Genomic DNA, 16,452 nt, shown 5'->3' with positions numbered 1-16,452 from the left:
TCTCCTTTTCAATCACCGCCGCTACCCTGGTGATAAAACGGTCCATTGATCCTATGACAGGGCTCGCGACATTTGATCCCCTGTCAACTTCGCCCCTGAGTGGTTTTCCTGAACGGGTAGACATAGTTAGGGCAACAGAACGGGGACAGGCGCCGGGCGTAAGTCCTCACAACTGGTGGAAAAGAGAAGAAAGAAAGGGACGTGGCCCAGCCCAGCCTCAGCCAGCCCCTGACGGCCACAGACGGCCCGCCCTCTGCCCGGGCTCCGCCCGGCGTCGCCCGCGCGCGTCCCGCGACGCGAAGGTCAAGGCTCCGCTTTGTAGCGCCTCCGGGCGCGAAAACAGCGGGGACAGGAAGTCCGCGCAAAGCCCACTGGGAGCTGTAGTCTCCAGCCGCTCCTGGATGTCGATGGCGGCGAGACTTACAGCGTTGGCAACCCAGGGGCAGAGGCAGAGTGCTGGCGCGTGGTCAGGTAGGCTGTGTGCGCTGCAAATGAATGAATAGTAATTTTTACCCCTACGCTATCCAACGCTTTCCCTACTGTTGCACCCACTGGAGTGGGAATAGTAATTTTTACCCCTACGCTATCCAACACTTTCCCTACTGTTGCACTCACTGGAGAGGGAATAGTAATTTTAACCCCTACGCTATCCAACGCTTTCCCTACTGTTGCACTCACTGGAGTGGGAATAGTAATTTAAACCCCTACGCTATCCAACGCTTTCCCTACTGTTGCACCCACTGGAGTGGGAATAGTAATTTTTACCCCAACGCTATCCAACGCTTTCCCTACTGTTGCACTCACTGGAGTGGGAATAGTATTTTTTACCCCTACGCTATTGAACGCTTTGCTCACTGTTGCACCCACTGGAGTGGGAATAGTATTTTTTATATTTTGCTATTGTACGTTAATAATATTGGATATTATTTAATTATATAATGTTAATATATATATATATATATATATATATATATATATATGTTTTAACAAATATGATTGTTAAATTTTGTTTTATAACTTTTATTAAATATTTAATTATTATAAGTTAATTTAATTATTTTTAAGTATATTTTAGTAATTAATTTTTAATTTTAATTTAATTTAACACTGTTTTTAATAAAGTCTATATTTTTTAAAACTATATTTTTGTAAATGATATTTTGTACTCGATATTTTTGTACTTACCTGTTTGTAGATACAAACTCGATATTTTGTCTGTAGATATTTTTTCCTCGATATTTTTGGTAGTCGATATTTTGTCAATTGATATTATGTCAGTGATCCCTAAAATACATTGGGGTATTGTAATCTTTGCGATTTCTGATTTTATAACCTAGTTGCATTTCATATATTCATGTATATGAGCACACTTTTTAAAAATAAAATGGGTCCTATATTTACTGTTGATTGCACATGTACAGCAAAAACATTTTCAATATTGTAGGTTTATACAAGTCAATTATTCATATGGGTATATTCATTATAAAATGTTATAAAATATACTGAATGCGCACGAGAATTCATATGATAATTCTTGAATTTTACATATTTAATCATAAGGTATGATCTTTTTGAAATATTCACAAAGTGTATGTAAGGCTGGTATAAACAAGTATTAAGCAGAGAGGTATAGTCAGGCCTTCTTGGGAGGTTTGTGCAAGATGTGCTCCAAATATCCCTTGCAAAGACCACGGCTCCCTGGAGTCAGAAGGTCTTTCTGAGCTCGGAAGCGACATAAGTGAGACAGAGAGCAACTTTCTAAGAACAGAAGCTAATTAACAACAATTCTGTTGCTCGGCTAAGGTACACCGACTAGAGGCCATCTAAAAAATTTGGAAAGGTACTTTTGGTGCTAAGAAAGTTTAGCTAGGGGCTAGAAGGGTGAGTTGGTTACTAAAACCTGATTTCACCATTCGATGCAGTGATATGATTACCATGTTGCACTTCTTTTTAATATTTTGTTCACTAATCACTTTCATTTCTAATGTTCACTTTATGTTTATAGTTACATCTATACACATAATCTGCACTAGATTAAAATGTTATTTTAATAAAGTCTTTAAAATATTTCTATTATTTTCAATGAAAAAATAAAGGTTGAAGGGACGTTCAACGATGCTCTAGTTAGGTGTTCAAATAAGACTAAAATAACATTTTAAAAAACAAATAAATCACTTAAATGAACCATTTCGTCTCAGACACAGCTAAGGTTTCTGACTCTGATGTTGGCATCTGTCTCCATTCTCCTCACTTCAGTGCCTGGATCGCCTCTTTCCCATCAGAGGAATTCAGGCAATACACATCTCATGCCTGGGAAAGCTGGATCCACCCTCCATCCTGTGCCATGCCGAACCCGGGCCTATCTAAATTGGATTCCAGAGGTCCCAGTATTCAGACTTTCATCACACACAAAGTCCTACTAACATATTTGTGAGATAAACTCAACGCACATGCATACACTCAACATGCACACAGAATGTCAGCGCAAGGTTCAGGGATTCATATCACAACAGAACTTTATATGAAAGGGATCGGTAGATTATACAATCCTTGACAGAGAAACAATGGTCTGGTCACACTATTGATTCATAAAAACTTTGCTGCAGCACCAATTTATGTGACTTACACATGGCGTGGAAATTGGTCGTATACCCGCCTTGAGAGCATGCTTTATATCCCCTTTCAGGTCATAGAACAGGTTCTATAATTCACATTACCAGGGACAGGGCTAGGCCTCTGCGCACACCCTAGATTAGTGTGGCACTATTATCAGCAAAAAGGCTAGGATACCACTTTCACATACAGTTGGTCATTTAGGCTAGAGGTGCACTCCTGTTTGTCATGCATGGAACTATCTTATCCAAACACTCGCTCATTCACAGTTTCTCTCTTGCTCACAAACATACACACACACCCTCTCACTCACACACGCTCACAGTTTTCTACTTACCCAGCTTTAGCTAGCTGCACTGGTCCTTTTGAGCTCCTCGGTTGCTGGTGGATGGACTCACAGGCAGGCACCCAACTCTATCCTGCCTCAGGTTCTGAAGCAGAGAACTGAAAGCTGATGTCTGCGCCATGAATACACTGTTCACTGGACAGACTTCCGTTTTTAGCTTCTTGCTTTTAAATCTCACCTTCTTCCAGGTCGTCTCAAAGTGGGGTTGGGTCAGTGAGGCTCTAAACCTCACCCCACCCTGTTACAAGCTGGAGAGGGTGAGGTTACAGTCTTATTGATCGATAGCCCCGGGAACTGCATATCCTAAGCCTAAAGTGTCCAGGGCTACCTGCATGTGTGATGTTGCAGCCCATCACTAATGGGGTGGCACGGAGGTGTTTCAAACCCCTGAGGCCCGGGCTGGGGCTTTGCCAGATCTGGGCGATTTCTCCGATTGCTGGTGCAGGTGCACCTGTGACAACAATTAGACTGATTCACTGTATGACTCACGCCGATTGAAACCTGAAGTGAGGGTCGGCATTTTTTATTTTACCAATAGTGAATAGTAGGCTAGTATTCACTAGTAGTAGAATAAAAAAGGGTAGAACTCACAGAGGGTGGAGGGCTGTAAGGGAGAGCCTCCATGACATATGTAGCATCCATGGCAAAATACTGGCACAGTAGAGGTTGGTCTTGGCATTTGGGACACTCATGGCAAATTGCTGTTGCCTGCATATTGGAAGACATGTTGGCATATGGAGTACCTTTGGCAAAATACTGGAGCATAGAAACTGGAGATAATTCTTGGTTTATGGGGTACCCAGGGCAAAATGTTAGAACTGGCACATTGGATGTAATTTGTGGCAAGTGAAAGGGAGAATGAATAAGTGAGGGAGTGGGTGAGTGTGAGCATAGATGAGCGTGCATGCGGGTTAATGAAAGCGATCCATATGTGAATGAGTGAGTATGTATGAGAGAGAATAAGTGAGACAGAATGAGACTGTGAAACTGAGGGAGTGAGAATAAGAGCAAATGCAAGTGAGTGAGAGAGGAGAGTGAATGTATGTGAGCATTTGAGTGTTTGTGTGAGAGTGAAAGTCAGGGAGTGGGCGACATGAAAGTGAGAATACATGAGAGTGAATGAAACTGAGAGTGAGACAGAGTGAGTGAGAATGTGTGAGACAGTGACAGCTAGACTGTGAGACAGAGTGTGTGTGAGTGCAAGTGATTGAGAGTGCTGAGAGTCAATGTGCGTGAGGGAACGGGATTGAGTGTATGCATGTGTATGTTATGCTTGCAAGTCTGCCTCTGGTCCTGGCATACTGGACACTCATGGCAAAATGATGGTGCTTGAATATTGGAAATAATTCTTGGTATATGGGGTACCTACTGAAAATGCTGGAGCTGGCATATTGGAGAGTATTCTTGCTATAAAGGGCACTCGTGGCAAAATGCTAGAGCTGGCATACTGGATACCTATCACCAAATGCTGGATCTGATATATTGGAGGTAATTCTGCTGTATATAGGTATTGATGGCAAAATACTGGCACCAGCACAATAGAGGGTATTCTTGGCATATGGGACACCCGTGGCAAAATGCTGGTGCTTGCATATCGTAAGTGATTCCTGGAACAGAGGGCACCCATAACAAAATGCTGGAGATGGCTTTTTGGAGGCAAGTCTTGACATATGGGGTACCAATGGCAAAATGTTGAAGCTGGCATATTGGAGGTAATTATTGGCATAAGGTTGGACAACAATTGCATAAGGGATAGGAGGAGAGGGCAGACAACCATAACAAAATGCCGTCCCTTAAATTCCAAAGGCCTTTTTTGCCATTAATATTATTATGGTCACATATGGTGTATGGATGTCATCAATGGTTAAATGTTGGCACTGGCATATTGTACATAATTCTTGACATAAGAGGTCAAAATACTGGTCCCAGCTTAATGGAGGTACTTATTGACGGGAGACAACCATCTCAACGCATGTGTTACAACGCATGAGTCATTACGACTTGTGCGTTGTCTACACACGCCATCACATGCGCTTTCAGAACGCATGCATTCCCAACACATGGGATGTAATGACGTGCACCGAGACGGGCTACGGGGGGCATCGAGACGGGCTCTGGGGGACACAGACGACAGGGAGACAACGCTGGAACAACAACAAGAGACAGGTAAGGAGGCCGCTCGTATTGGGCTTAGGGCTTTTTGTTGTATAGGTGCTGTTTTGGGGTTGCGTTAGGGCTTAGGGCTAGTTGCAGTATAGGTACTGTTTTGGGCTTTGGGGATTAGGGCTTAGGGCTACTAGGGCTACTAGTAGAATAGGTGCTGTTTTGGGGTTGCGTTAGGGCTTAGGGCTAGTTGCATTATAGGTACTGTTTTGGGCTTTGGGGATTAGGGCTTAGGGCTACTAGAGCTACTAGTAGAATAGGTGCTGTTTTGGGGTTACGTTAGGGCTTAGGGCATCTTGTATTATAGGTGCTGTTTTGGGGTTGCGTTAAGGCTTAGGGCTAGTTGCATTATAGGTACTGTTTTGGCCTTTGGGGATTAAGGCTTAGGGTTGAGGTCGTAGTGTAGGCTTGCTTTACTGTTTAGGGCTTAGGGTTTAGGGAAGTGTTAGCGTGCCATATTGTAGGGTACTGTTTTATGATTCAAGGATTAGGGTTTAGGGTCGGGTGAAGGGAAATGCGCATACGGGTAAAAATTGCAATTTAAAAGTATGCGGGGTGTCTGTATGCGATGTGAATGTATTTTGCATGCATTGCTATACAAATGCGACGTAATGGTATGCGTTGTGATTACTCACGATCTAAGGGGTCATGCGATGTAACAATTACGATGTAATGGCATACGATGTAAGCGTTTACGATGTACCATCATACATCCCTTTTTGACATATGCGTGGCATTCACTAGATATTTTGAAAAACAATTGGGTCAACACCTAGAGGGCATCAAGCTACATTGGCTTGGAAATCCTATTGATTATTTGCCAACTGTGTGAAAATTGTGCTTTAAATACGCTAGGTGGTCCCATTGTTCCAAAGTTTTATTGGATTAGAAACCCTCTACACCATTCTAGAAGTCAGGCTTTCTCACTTACTGGAATTCGGGGCTTTTATTATGCCCCACTACAATCAAAGATCACCATTCGCCACTGACCTTGACCACTCGCAAAGCAGAGTCTGGCAATGCACTACATATGGAGCAGGAAATTGGCAGGGTAATGGCAACATCCCTATGAAAAAGTGCAATTCTTGAACTGCTGCCACAAGCAGAAATGGTATATATTTCAATACCACTGCTCTTCATGGGTCTGTGCAAGCTTTTCCATTTTGAAATAAGACCGAACACAATCTTTTAAACTTGTTAATGAGAATTTCCAAATGTGGAGTTATTTTCTATTCAATTAATTCTAGCGCATTAGTGAAATGAAATGAAATGAATGAAATGAAATGAAATGAATGAAATGAATGAAATGAAATGAAAATGGGTTTTATAGAGCGCAAATCTACCCGAAGGCCTCGTAGCGCTAGAAGTTGGAACACCACCCTTACCTGTGCCGCAAGCAGTGCAGCTGAAGGGCTCATTTCCACTGCATTCCTTGCATGTGTGATGGCAATTATGGCACTGCCTTTTGAACTCAAATTTACCAGCTGGGCATTTCAAAACACAACGGCCTGCGTCGAAAATCCTAAATAAAAGTGAAAATGGAGAAGATCAGCGTAAAGTCAAAGCAGATGTTAGAAATGCAAAAATTAAGACATTACTTGCATTTTTTGTTATCATGGATGTACATGATTGGCATTTAATCATTTGTTTTTATAATGGATGGCAGTTGGGTCGGGGTAGTAAACTCCGGCTCACGGCCGACCGGAGGAATGTAAATAAATAAATAAATAAAACGAATTTAATTGCGTGCACTGAAACACATTTGGCATAGTGGGCTCTGGCCCAGAGCCCCAGCCATTCAGGGGTCCCCAGATAGAGCCATCTCTGTTATGCAGAGATGCTTGCCCTGATCATGTTGAATAATTCTTAAACAGATTGTTTTAAATGCTGTTTTTCTCCAATTTACCTTTAATGTGAGTGGTGTGTGACAGTCTATTACTAACATTTTGCTGAGAAATGTTCTGTTTATGTTTAATGCAAAAGTTTCTTTTAGATCAAAGCAGGACCTCACGTTTGTGAAATGGGAGAGACACAGAGATGTTTTCCAGTAATATTAAGGAGTTGCTGCTGTGTTACAATATTGAAAACACATATCAGTATCCCTGAATAATGGATGTAAACACATTTAGAATTTGGAGGAGTGTCTCTGTAGACTGAGTGACCTGGACAAGGAGGGCATGAAAGAGCTGATATTGGATCAACACTCAAAACTATCCCAAACAAGAGCCCTCAAAATACGGGGGGGCTAGAGGGCGCACAAGCAGAATAGCCACACTGCCGTGAGGCTCCTGCTCCCTGGAACCTTTATCCTGCAATTATTCTGAACAAATGGTTATCAAAATCATTGAAAGTTGGCTGATCTGCTAGTCTCACCTTCCGCTAGGATCGATGCGAAAAAGAAGCAAATGTTGTTTACTCCAGTTGAGTGAAGGGGGTGGGGGGTGGGGAGGGGGGGATATTGTATACTGGCAAAGTTGGGCTGCTTCAGTGGGAGGGGGGTGGTAGGGGACGGAGGTTGGTTGGTTGCTTTATAAGAAACATTGAATGTCTGACCTCTCTTTTAGGAGGCAAGTTTGGGGGGTTAGGGGACAGAGAACAGCATCGAACAAGGGGCGATTGGCAGAATTGTGAGCAGATACAGGGTTCGGTGAGGAATGCATGGAGGACAGTCATGACATGGACAACGCTTCGACAATATGGCTAACACGACTATGGGTACAGTAAATATTATTACATGGAATGTGAGAGGGATGGGCAACCCCAGGATAAGTAGGCATATATTGTCCTACCTTGACAGACATAATGTGCACATTGCTTTGTTGCAGGAGACTCAGTTTGCACATCAGAAGCAACACACCTTCGCCACCAGATGGGCAGAACACAAAGTCTTCTCTTCTTACTCCACTTATGCACGGGGAACAGCGACATTAATAAAGAAACAGGTTCCCTTCAGGCTAGAGGGTACTATGTGGGATGCGGAGGGCAGGTATTGCTTAGCGTGGGGACAGTTGGGCACCACGTCCGTAACACTAGTTTGTTGTTATGGGCCGAACTCGGATGAGCCTGGATTTTTTGATGCACTTTGGGCTAGGACTTTTTAGGTAAACACCACTCATCATTTGGGGGGGGCGACCTCAATGTGACCTATTGTCCTGGATTGGACAGATCGCACCCTGTCCCACACCATTACACTAAAGCGCAGGCTGGGCTGAGAGATATTATGTCTGCCTATCAACTTGTGGATGCCTGTCGTCATACACACCCACATACGCGAGAGGGCCCGCATTTTACAGCGCAGGTGCGAACATGGGCCCGATTGGATTACCTTTTAATATCCAGGGGGACTGCCCCCGCGATACACTCGGTGAAACACTTGGCACGCTCTTACTCGGATCATGCACCTGTGGTGATGGCTCTCTCTTCTACTGATTTCGCTACACCACGCAGCCCCTGGCGATTGCATGTCCCTATACTGCTTAATACAGTGTTCCAGGAGGAGCTGCAGGAAGAGATAAGTGACTTTTATGAACGAAATAAAGGCTCGGTGAATAGTGTTGATGTTGTTTAGGAGGCCTTTAAGGTCATGATCCGTGGGTACTGCATAGCTAAGGGGGCTGGTGTGCTGAGGGATATCATGAACTCCCAGCGCGCGCTAGAAACAGATCTAGACACTAGAGTTGGATCTTGCACGAGATCCACGGGGGGGACAGACAGGCAACTTTTAGAAGTAAACTTACTACATATATGGAAGAGGCGGGGAGAGAAGCGCAATTACGGGGCAAGTACTGGATTGCCCGCCAGTATGGAGAAGGTGAAAGGCCTGGTAAGGCACTGGCGCAGAAGGTGAAGCGGCCCAATTGAAGTGGTGGACCCAGAGGGGGAGGTATGCCGTGATACAACTTCTATACTTAACACGTTTTTGAGGCACTATCAAAACCTCTATAGTACAACTAGAACACATAACCTTGATTTGGATGCTTTTTGGGGGGATGTAGCGATGGGCTGGCGTAGCGATGGGCTGGCTCAGCGACGTGCAGAGAACTTTCTTATGCACCCCATTTGAACAAGATGAGCTACGAGATGCGATCATGGGTCTGCAGGCTGGAAAGGCCACTGGGATGGATGGTATCCCCGCAGAATTTTACAAAACATATGTGGATTTAATGGCCCCTATACTTCGGGAGGTCTATGAAGACGCATTTGAAGTGGGTCATCTGCCGGCCTCTATGAGGGAAGCGCTCATATTTTCACTGTTAAAACCAGGAAAGGAGCCAGACAAATGCGACTCGTATAGGCCCTTATCACTCCTCAATTGCGACGCAAAAATTTTGGCCAAATTGATTGCAACACGTCTAAGTCTTTTAATGGAAAGCTTGATACTCCCCGATCAATCGGGTTTTGTACCGATAGAGACACTTCACACAACTTGAGGACTCTGTTTGCTGTTTTAAATAATTTCTCGCCTGACCTGGCGATGGCGGCCGTGTTTTTTGATGCCAGTAAGGCATTCGACTCCATAGAGTGAGATTATATCTTCGGAGTCATGAGACGAATGGGCTTCCCCCCGCTGTTTTTGTCATGGATTGAATTGTTATACTGCATGCCAGAGGCAAAAGTCCTCATTAACGGACACATATCACAAACCTTTAGTATCACCAGAGGGACACGGCAAGGGTGCCCACTCTCCCCCTTGCTTTTCGCAATAGCGAGAGAACCACTGGCGGCTAAACCAAGGCAACACCACAATGATAGAGCTCTCTGCTGTAATCTACGACAGGTACTAATCTCATTATATCCGGACGACATCACTCTGTATGTGCGAGACCCCCAGCACAATCTGAATCCCATATTGAGAGAATTTATTGTCTTTGGGCACCTCTCGGGAGTTCAGATAAACTGGGGAAAATCATGCATTTTTCCGTTGACTGCGGCCACCGCGCGCTTCTTGCCAGATTTCCCTCTGGAATGGTGTGAGGACGATGTGAAATATTTGGGGATCAGAGTTACAAGGGACAGAGAAGAACTTATAAGGCTAGATTTAAGGCACAGTCATGACTAACATAACAGAATGCATCATGCGCTGGGTGGCGCTGCCCCTCTCCATGTCAGGGCACGCTTCCTTAATTAAAATGGTAGTACTCCCCCGGCTTCTGTATTCATTTCTGAATATCCCCTTCTATCCGGTAGTCTTTTTCTTCCAATTCCTTAGTTCGGAGATGCTGCGCTTGGTGTGGGGGGAAAACAGCCTAGAATGCAATTGGAGGTGATGGTAAGACCATATTCGCAAGGCGGTTTTGGCATACCGAATTTTGAGCTCTACTTCCTGAATGCGCAGGCCGACTACGCCTGGTTCTGGGTGAAACGGCCTAAGTACATGCCACAAGTGACAGCGGAACACTGGCTGTCACACCCATACCAATCGAGGGAGCACTGCATGCAGGGATTGCGAAGAGAGATAGGGCAGCCAACGCCCTCACGGGCACGCTAATGGCTTGGCAGCGCATACAGCAGATGTTGGACGTGCCCAAGATATATTCGCCTCTTCTGCCCCTTACTTATCACCCCGCTATGCCTCTATTACAGGAAGGAGTCTTTCGGAATTTACAGCAACGGACTCAAGTACATAGCTGGGGAGATCTGCACCACAAAGGCCAATTCCGTAGTATAGACCACTTGTTTCAATCCGCGCAGAAGACGCCGTTAGATGTCTTTCTATATGTCAGGCTGAGAATTGGAATAAGAAATATTACTCCTGATTTTCCCGCGGAGCCACAGGTGCTCACCCCGCTGCGGGTCGTTTTGGAGAGGGCCTCGCCCAGACGGTTGGTTTCAGTAATCTATAGCTGGGTACACACACAAACGGTGACCATACCTCCGCCTTCGCGTAAGAAATGGGATGAGGAATTGGGCTTCGAGCTGACGGACGATCAATGGCAGGAGAGCTGTCTGCAAACTGAACGGGTATCTGCTAGCAGTAGACTTAGGCTCACACATTATAAATTTTTACACAGACTATATTATACCCCAGCAAAGATGTACAGGTTCAAGTTGAGAGAAGATGATAGGTGTGATAGGTGTCGTACGGAGGGGGCAGACTTCCTTCATCTAGCGTGGGAGTCCCCTGAGGTAAATGCATACTGGGATCGAGTATTTCAGGCATTGCGCGAAATGATAGATGCACCAGTGGAGGCCACACCGCTTACAGCACTACTGGGGTATGTCAAACCAGTCCGCCCAGAGTATCGCAAATTCACTGCGCCGGCGCTCCTCATGGCTAAGAGACGGATAGCGTGCCGATGGGGCAGGGGACGGGCACCAAAGTTTAAGGAATGGATTGCTGATTTAGTTATGTGCCAGGAGCGACTATCCACCTATGCAGAACTACTACCAGTGGCCTCCCGGCCCAGAGATGTATGGGCCCCACTGCAGGGCTACTTGCTAGCTCACCCACGGGAGGAAGAGTGATAGACTAAAGGGACATGTGGGAGAAGGTGTGGTGGGCGGGGACGCCTGGGGTTGCAGAGACAGGAGAACAAATGACTATGGCAGTAGGGACGCTGCCTATTGGCCACAGTAGCGGAGGTACCAGAGCTGCTTCAAGATGTATGGATATTGTTCATATTTCAGTTGCTGTGTTATTATGCTTGCATAGATTAGGACTGACGTCGAATAATTCGATGCCCCTATTACTCACAATGAACACAGATATTTTTTAATTGCTGTATTTGGAGGTACCTTGAATGGAAACAGAAGGGATGTATGCACTGTTGAGCTATGCCTGCCCTGTATCGCAAAATGATGACTGTTGATGCTTTAGAACTGTTCATTTGAAAAACAATGAACAGATGTTTTAAAAAAGAAAAGAGCCCTCGAAATACGTTTGGCCCAAGGCCCCCAAAAACCTTAAGACGTTCCTGGGTATCCTGACATTTGTTTTGGCCCTTTGGGGGATTATATAGCACAAACTCAACCCGAAGGTATTCGAGTGTGAAGTCCTCCATCTGTCTTGTGGCCGGGAGGGATGCATTAGTCATGTCCTTATTCTGGTTTCCAACGTATTGGTTTTGGATTTGAATTTAGCACTGTTGCTGTTTGGTATTTTTCATGCAATTACAAGTTAATAATAGTTGTTTCTTCTTTATGTACAGGATAAATTAGTGAGAAATGCCCATGAGGGCTCACTCATCCACGTATTCTTATCAAGGAAGATGTTGTGAAGTTAGCAGACTAGTGGTTGTGGGTGGAGCTTAGGGGGTGGACAGGAAGAGGAGGGGACGGACAAGGGAAGAGGCAGTTAGAGTAGGGACAGGGTAAAGATAGGTAACAGAGAATAAAGCTCCTTAAAAGTAGAACCTGTGTCTGTGGTTCTTTGTAGCACGATGCTACAACTGGCGACGAAGGTGGGATAAGCAGGACTGCAGCCCACAGAATCGAATGGAAGCACCCTGTCCCCTGCAGCGTCGAAGAGAAAGGTCCGCTGCTGTGTGATGCTGCCAGCCGAAGAAGAGAGCAATAGTGGATGACCCTGCCCCTCCTGTGAGTGTGGGAGCCCGAGGGAGCCACTACCACGAGCGCTGAAACGCTCGAGCAAAGAAGAAGTTTTCGCGCCGAAAGCGCGAGCTCCGCCTGATGCGTGAGCTTTGGCACGCTATCGGCACCGAAGAAGCGGGAACTCCGAAAGTGAGCTGGGAGCCTACCCCAACCCAACCTGATGTCTGCTGTGGTCGGGGGAGAGTGAATATTGAGGTAGATCGCCCCACGAAGGCCTGCTGCTGAGCGCTGCTGAGCGCGAAATAATCGGAGCTTGAGTGGCTCCGACGTCGGAGAATCTCACGCCCGATGCGTGAGACTTGGCAAGCCACCGCCGAGGACCCTGCAAAGTAATGCGGGAGCCCACCCCAACCTCACCTGACGGTAGCGGTGACCTGAGGGAGCTGAATCCGGAGGGTACTGCTCCTGAAAACGACTGCCGGTGAGTCCTGGGTGAAGAAAAGAGCTGAATGAAGAGAGAGAAAGTAGTGCCTGTGGATGATCACGGCGGCCATCTTTGAGTCAGGCAACTTTCGGGACACCTTCCCTGTGCAAACTGTAGGCGGCCATTTTGAAGTCAGGCATTGAGCAAAATAAACAAGCATTGGCACCTAAAGTTAAACAAGCATTGGCAAACAAACAAGCATTGGCACCTAAAGTTAAACAAGCAATGATACCCGAAACTGAAAACAAGCAGTGACAAGACAAGCGTCGACGACTAAGTAAATAACAGGAAACAAACACATCAGTGAGGCAAGCGGGACGCCCCTCGGACAACATGGTGTCTGACGATGAAGCCACTCCATCGCAACAAGGCGACGTCAAGCCCAAGGTTGCAGGTGGATCGCACCTGCGAGCGCCCGAGCCTCTCATAGTGACCACTGGGGGAAGCATGGGTCCCAGTTGGCAAGAATGGTTGGAAGAATTTGAAGACTACATCGAAGGGTCGGAAGTGACTGCGGACAAGAAGAAGTTGATTGCCCTGCGCAACCTGGCGGGGCGGGAAATAGTCAAAATAATCAAAGACCTTCCTGCTGCTGAGGCGGACACCTATGACAAAGTGCGTGACGCACTCAACAAAAGATTTCTTCACAAGAAAAATGTGGACTACGAACGCCATACGTTCCACTCGGCTCGTCAAGGGAAGGAAGAACCCATGAGTACTTTCATGATGCGCCTGCGGAGACTAGCCAAGCATTGTGAATTTGATAATTTCTCAACAGATGCTGCAATTAAGTCACAAATAATAGATGGATGCCACTCCGATCAACTGAGGAGGCGACTATTGAGGAAAGAACATAGCCTAGACGGGACACAAAGGGAGTCACGAACAAGTGCGACGAGTCCACGCCAAAAGCGACAATCGAAGGAGTTCGAGGGACAGACAATGGAGGTCACGCCCGCCCTCCCGTCAAGATCAGTCAAGATACCAGCGGCGAGAGCCATGGAAGAAAGAGAGAAAACCAGAGAGAGTGAGGAAATGTTACAGATGTGGGTATGATTACCCTCATGTGGATAGCTGCCCTGCCATGGGCCAGAGGTGTCGGAAGTGCAGTCGAACTAATCATTTCGAAGCGATGTGTGGGGAATACAACAAGGAGAGACGAAATAGTGCAACCAGGACATCTCAGTCTGACACAGGAAACAGCACTTCGAGGACATCCCGGTCCGACACTCGAAGACATCATGCGCGAGCTGTCCAAGAACTGACTGAGCAGTCCTCTGGGTCGTCACACTCCAGCAGAGAGTCACGGCGGTCCAGGTGGGAACGGAGGTCACCGTCCAAGGACTCGAGACCTTCATCCCGAGACTCAGCATACACCATCGAATACCTGAACCTAGCTGCAGATCCGGACCAACTGAAAACGTATCCTCGTTTGGACATCACAGTTGGCAATCATGACACAAAGTTCGTACTAGACTCCGGTGCATCCTTGAACTATATTACGGTCACCGAATATGAAAGAATGAGTCCACGTCCTCCTCTGACATTTGCACCAGTGAGGGTTTTCACGTGGATGGCAAAGAAGCCACTTCCCTGCCTTGGGAAGTTCTCGACGACCCTCAAGCACGAGGACACAACCATTTCAGCGGTCATCCATGTTATCAAGGGCCCAGAAGCAGACTGTCTGCTGAGCCTTCCGACAGCTGAACGTCTTCACCTAGTGGAAATCCTCTTCAAGGTTAGCGGTAACCAAGATGTGACCCGCCAATTTCCCAGACTATTTCAAGGACTAGGCAAATTGAAAGACTGCCAAGTGCGATTACACATTAATGAACAAGTCAGGCCCATCGCTCAACATCCGCGAAGGGTACCGTTCCATCTTCAGGCTGCTGTTGAGGAAGAACTCCAGGATCTGTAAGCTGCTGACATCATCGAGCGCATGGATGGTCCCACACCGTGGGTGTCCCCAGTAGTTATAGTACCCAAGAAGGGCACGGCCAACAAAGTCAGACTCTGTGTGGACATGCGCCTGCCCAATACTGCAATCGAAAGAGAACGACATCCGGGACCCCATCTGAGCGATATGATCTCCGCCCTCAATGGTGCAACAGTGTTTTCCAAGTTGGATTTAAATAAAGGTTACCACCAGCTAGAACTAGATGTAAAGTCAAGATACATCACCACATTCGCAACCCATCTGGGGTTGTTCAGATATAAGAGACTGAGTTTTGGAGTTTCCTCCGCAGCCGAAATATTTCAGGAAGCCATTCGGCAAGTTATCCAAAACATTCCCAACACGCTTAATTATAGCGATGACATACTTGTATATGGTTCTGATCTACGAGAACACGATATTGCACTCAATCGTGTCTGTCATGCGTTATTGGAGGCCAACCTGACTCTAAACAAAGAGAAATGTGAATTTCATCAGAACACACTAAAATTCTTTGGCCACATTTTCTCAAGCGCTGGCATGAAACCTGATCCTGACAAGATCATGACCCTGAACAACACCAAGAGTCCCCAGGACGTCAGTGAACTCAGGTCGTTCTTAGGCATGGCTAGTCACTGTGCTCGCTACATTAGGGACTATGCGACGATCAGTCATCCTCTCCGCATCTTGACCAAACAAGGTCAACCGTTTGAGTGGACTCCTCAATGTGAACAATCCTTTAAGGAAATCAAGAAAGCGGTGGAGTCTGCGGATCACTTGTCTTACTTCAACCCACAAAGAAAGACTGAGATAACTGTGGATGCCAGTCCCGTCGGACTCGGTGCCATCCTGGCCCAGTATAATAAAGACTCAGATCAACGTCGTATCATTGCTTATGCGAGCCGCAGCCTGACAGACCCGGAAAGGGCTTACTCGCAGCCCGAGAAGGAAAGCCTTGCCGTTGTGTGGGCATGTGAACATTTTCATGTTTTCATATACGGCAAACATTTCACTTTAATCACAGACCATCAAGCCCTTGTCACCATTTATGGAAACCCACGATCAAAGATGCCCCCAAGGATTGAAAGATGGGGCTTAAGACTACAGGAGTACACATTCACCATTATCCACAAGCCTGGCAAATCGGAAAACCCGGCTGATTATATGTCCCGGCACCCACTTGCATCGTCAGTCTCCAAGTCATCCATCGCGGAAGAATACATACATTTTGTGACTGACCAAGCCCTACCCCCAGCTATCCCCATGGATACCATCCGGGAAAGTACGGCTCAAGACATCGTCCTGCAGAAAGTCCTTCGCAGGGTTCGAAACAACAGGTGGAGACATGACCCTCAGGATGAAGAGACTGATCCCATTATCAAACGAGAAATGCAAGCCTTCCGGCATGTCTGTGGTGAACTA

At 46.3% G+C, this 16,452-nt stretch overlaps 1 protein-coding gene across 1 annotated transcript in view; it reads right to left on the bottom strand.

The window, feature by feature from the left end:
• Nucleotides 1–16,452, bottom strand: part of PCSK5 (proprotein convertase subtilisin/kexin type 5) — a 1,700,773-nt gene that overhangs the window by 242,150 nt on the left and 1,442,171 nt on the right. The window contains exon 22 of the mRNA XM_078675787.1: nucleotides 6,508–6,644. Coding sequence (XP_078531913.1) covers nucleotides 6,508–6,644 — 137 coding nt within the window. The remainder of the gene's footprint in view (nucleotides 1–6,507; nucleotides 6,645–16,452) is intronic.

Source organism: Lissotriton helveticus, chromosome 2_1 (genome assembly GCF_964261635.1).
Source record: "Lissotriton helveticus chromosome 2_1, aLisHel1.1, whole genome shotgun sequence".
Taxonomy (NCBI): domain Eukaryota; kingdom Metazoa; phylum Chordata; class Amphibia; order Caudata; family Salamandridae; genus Lissotriton; species Lissotriton helveticus.
This window is presented reverse-complemented; position numbering and strand designations above follow the sequence as displayed.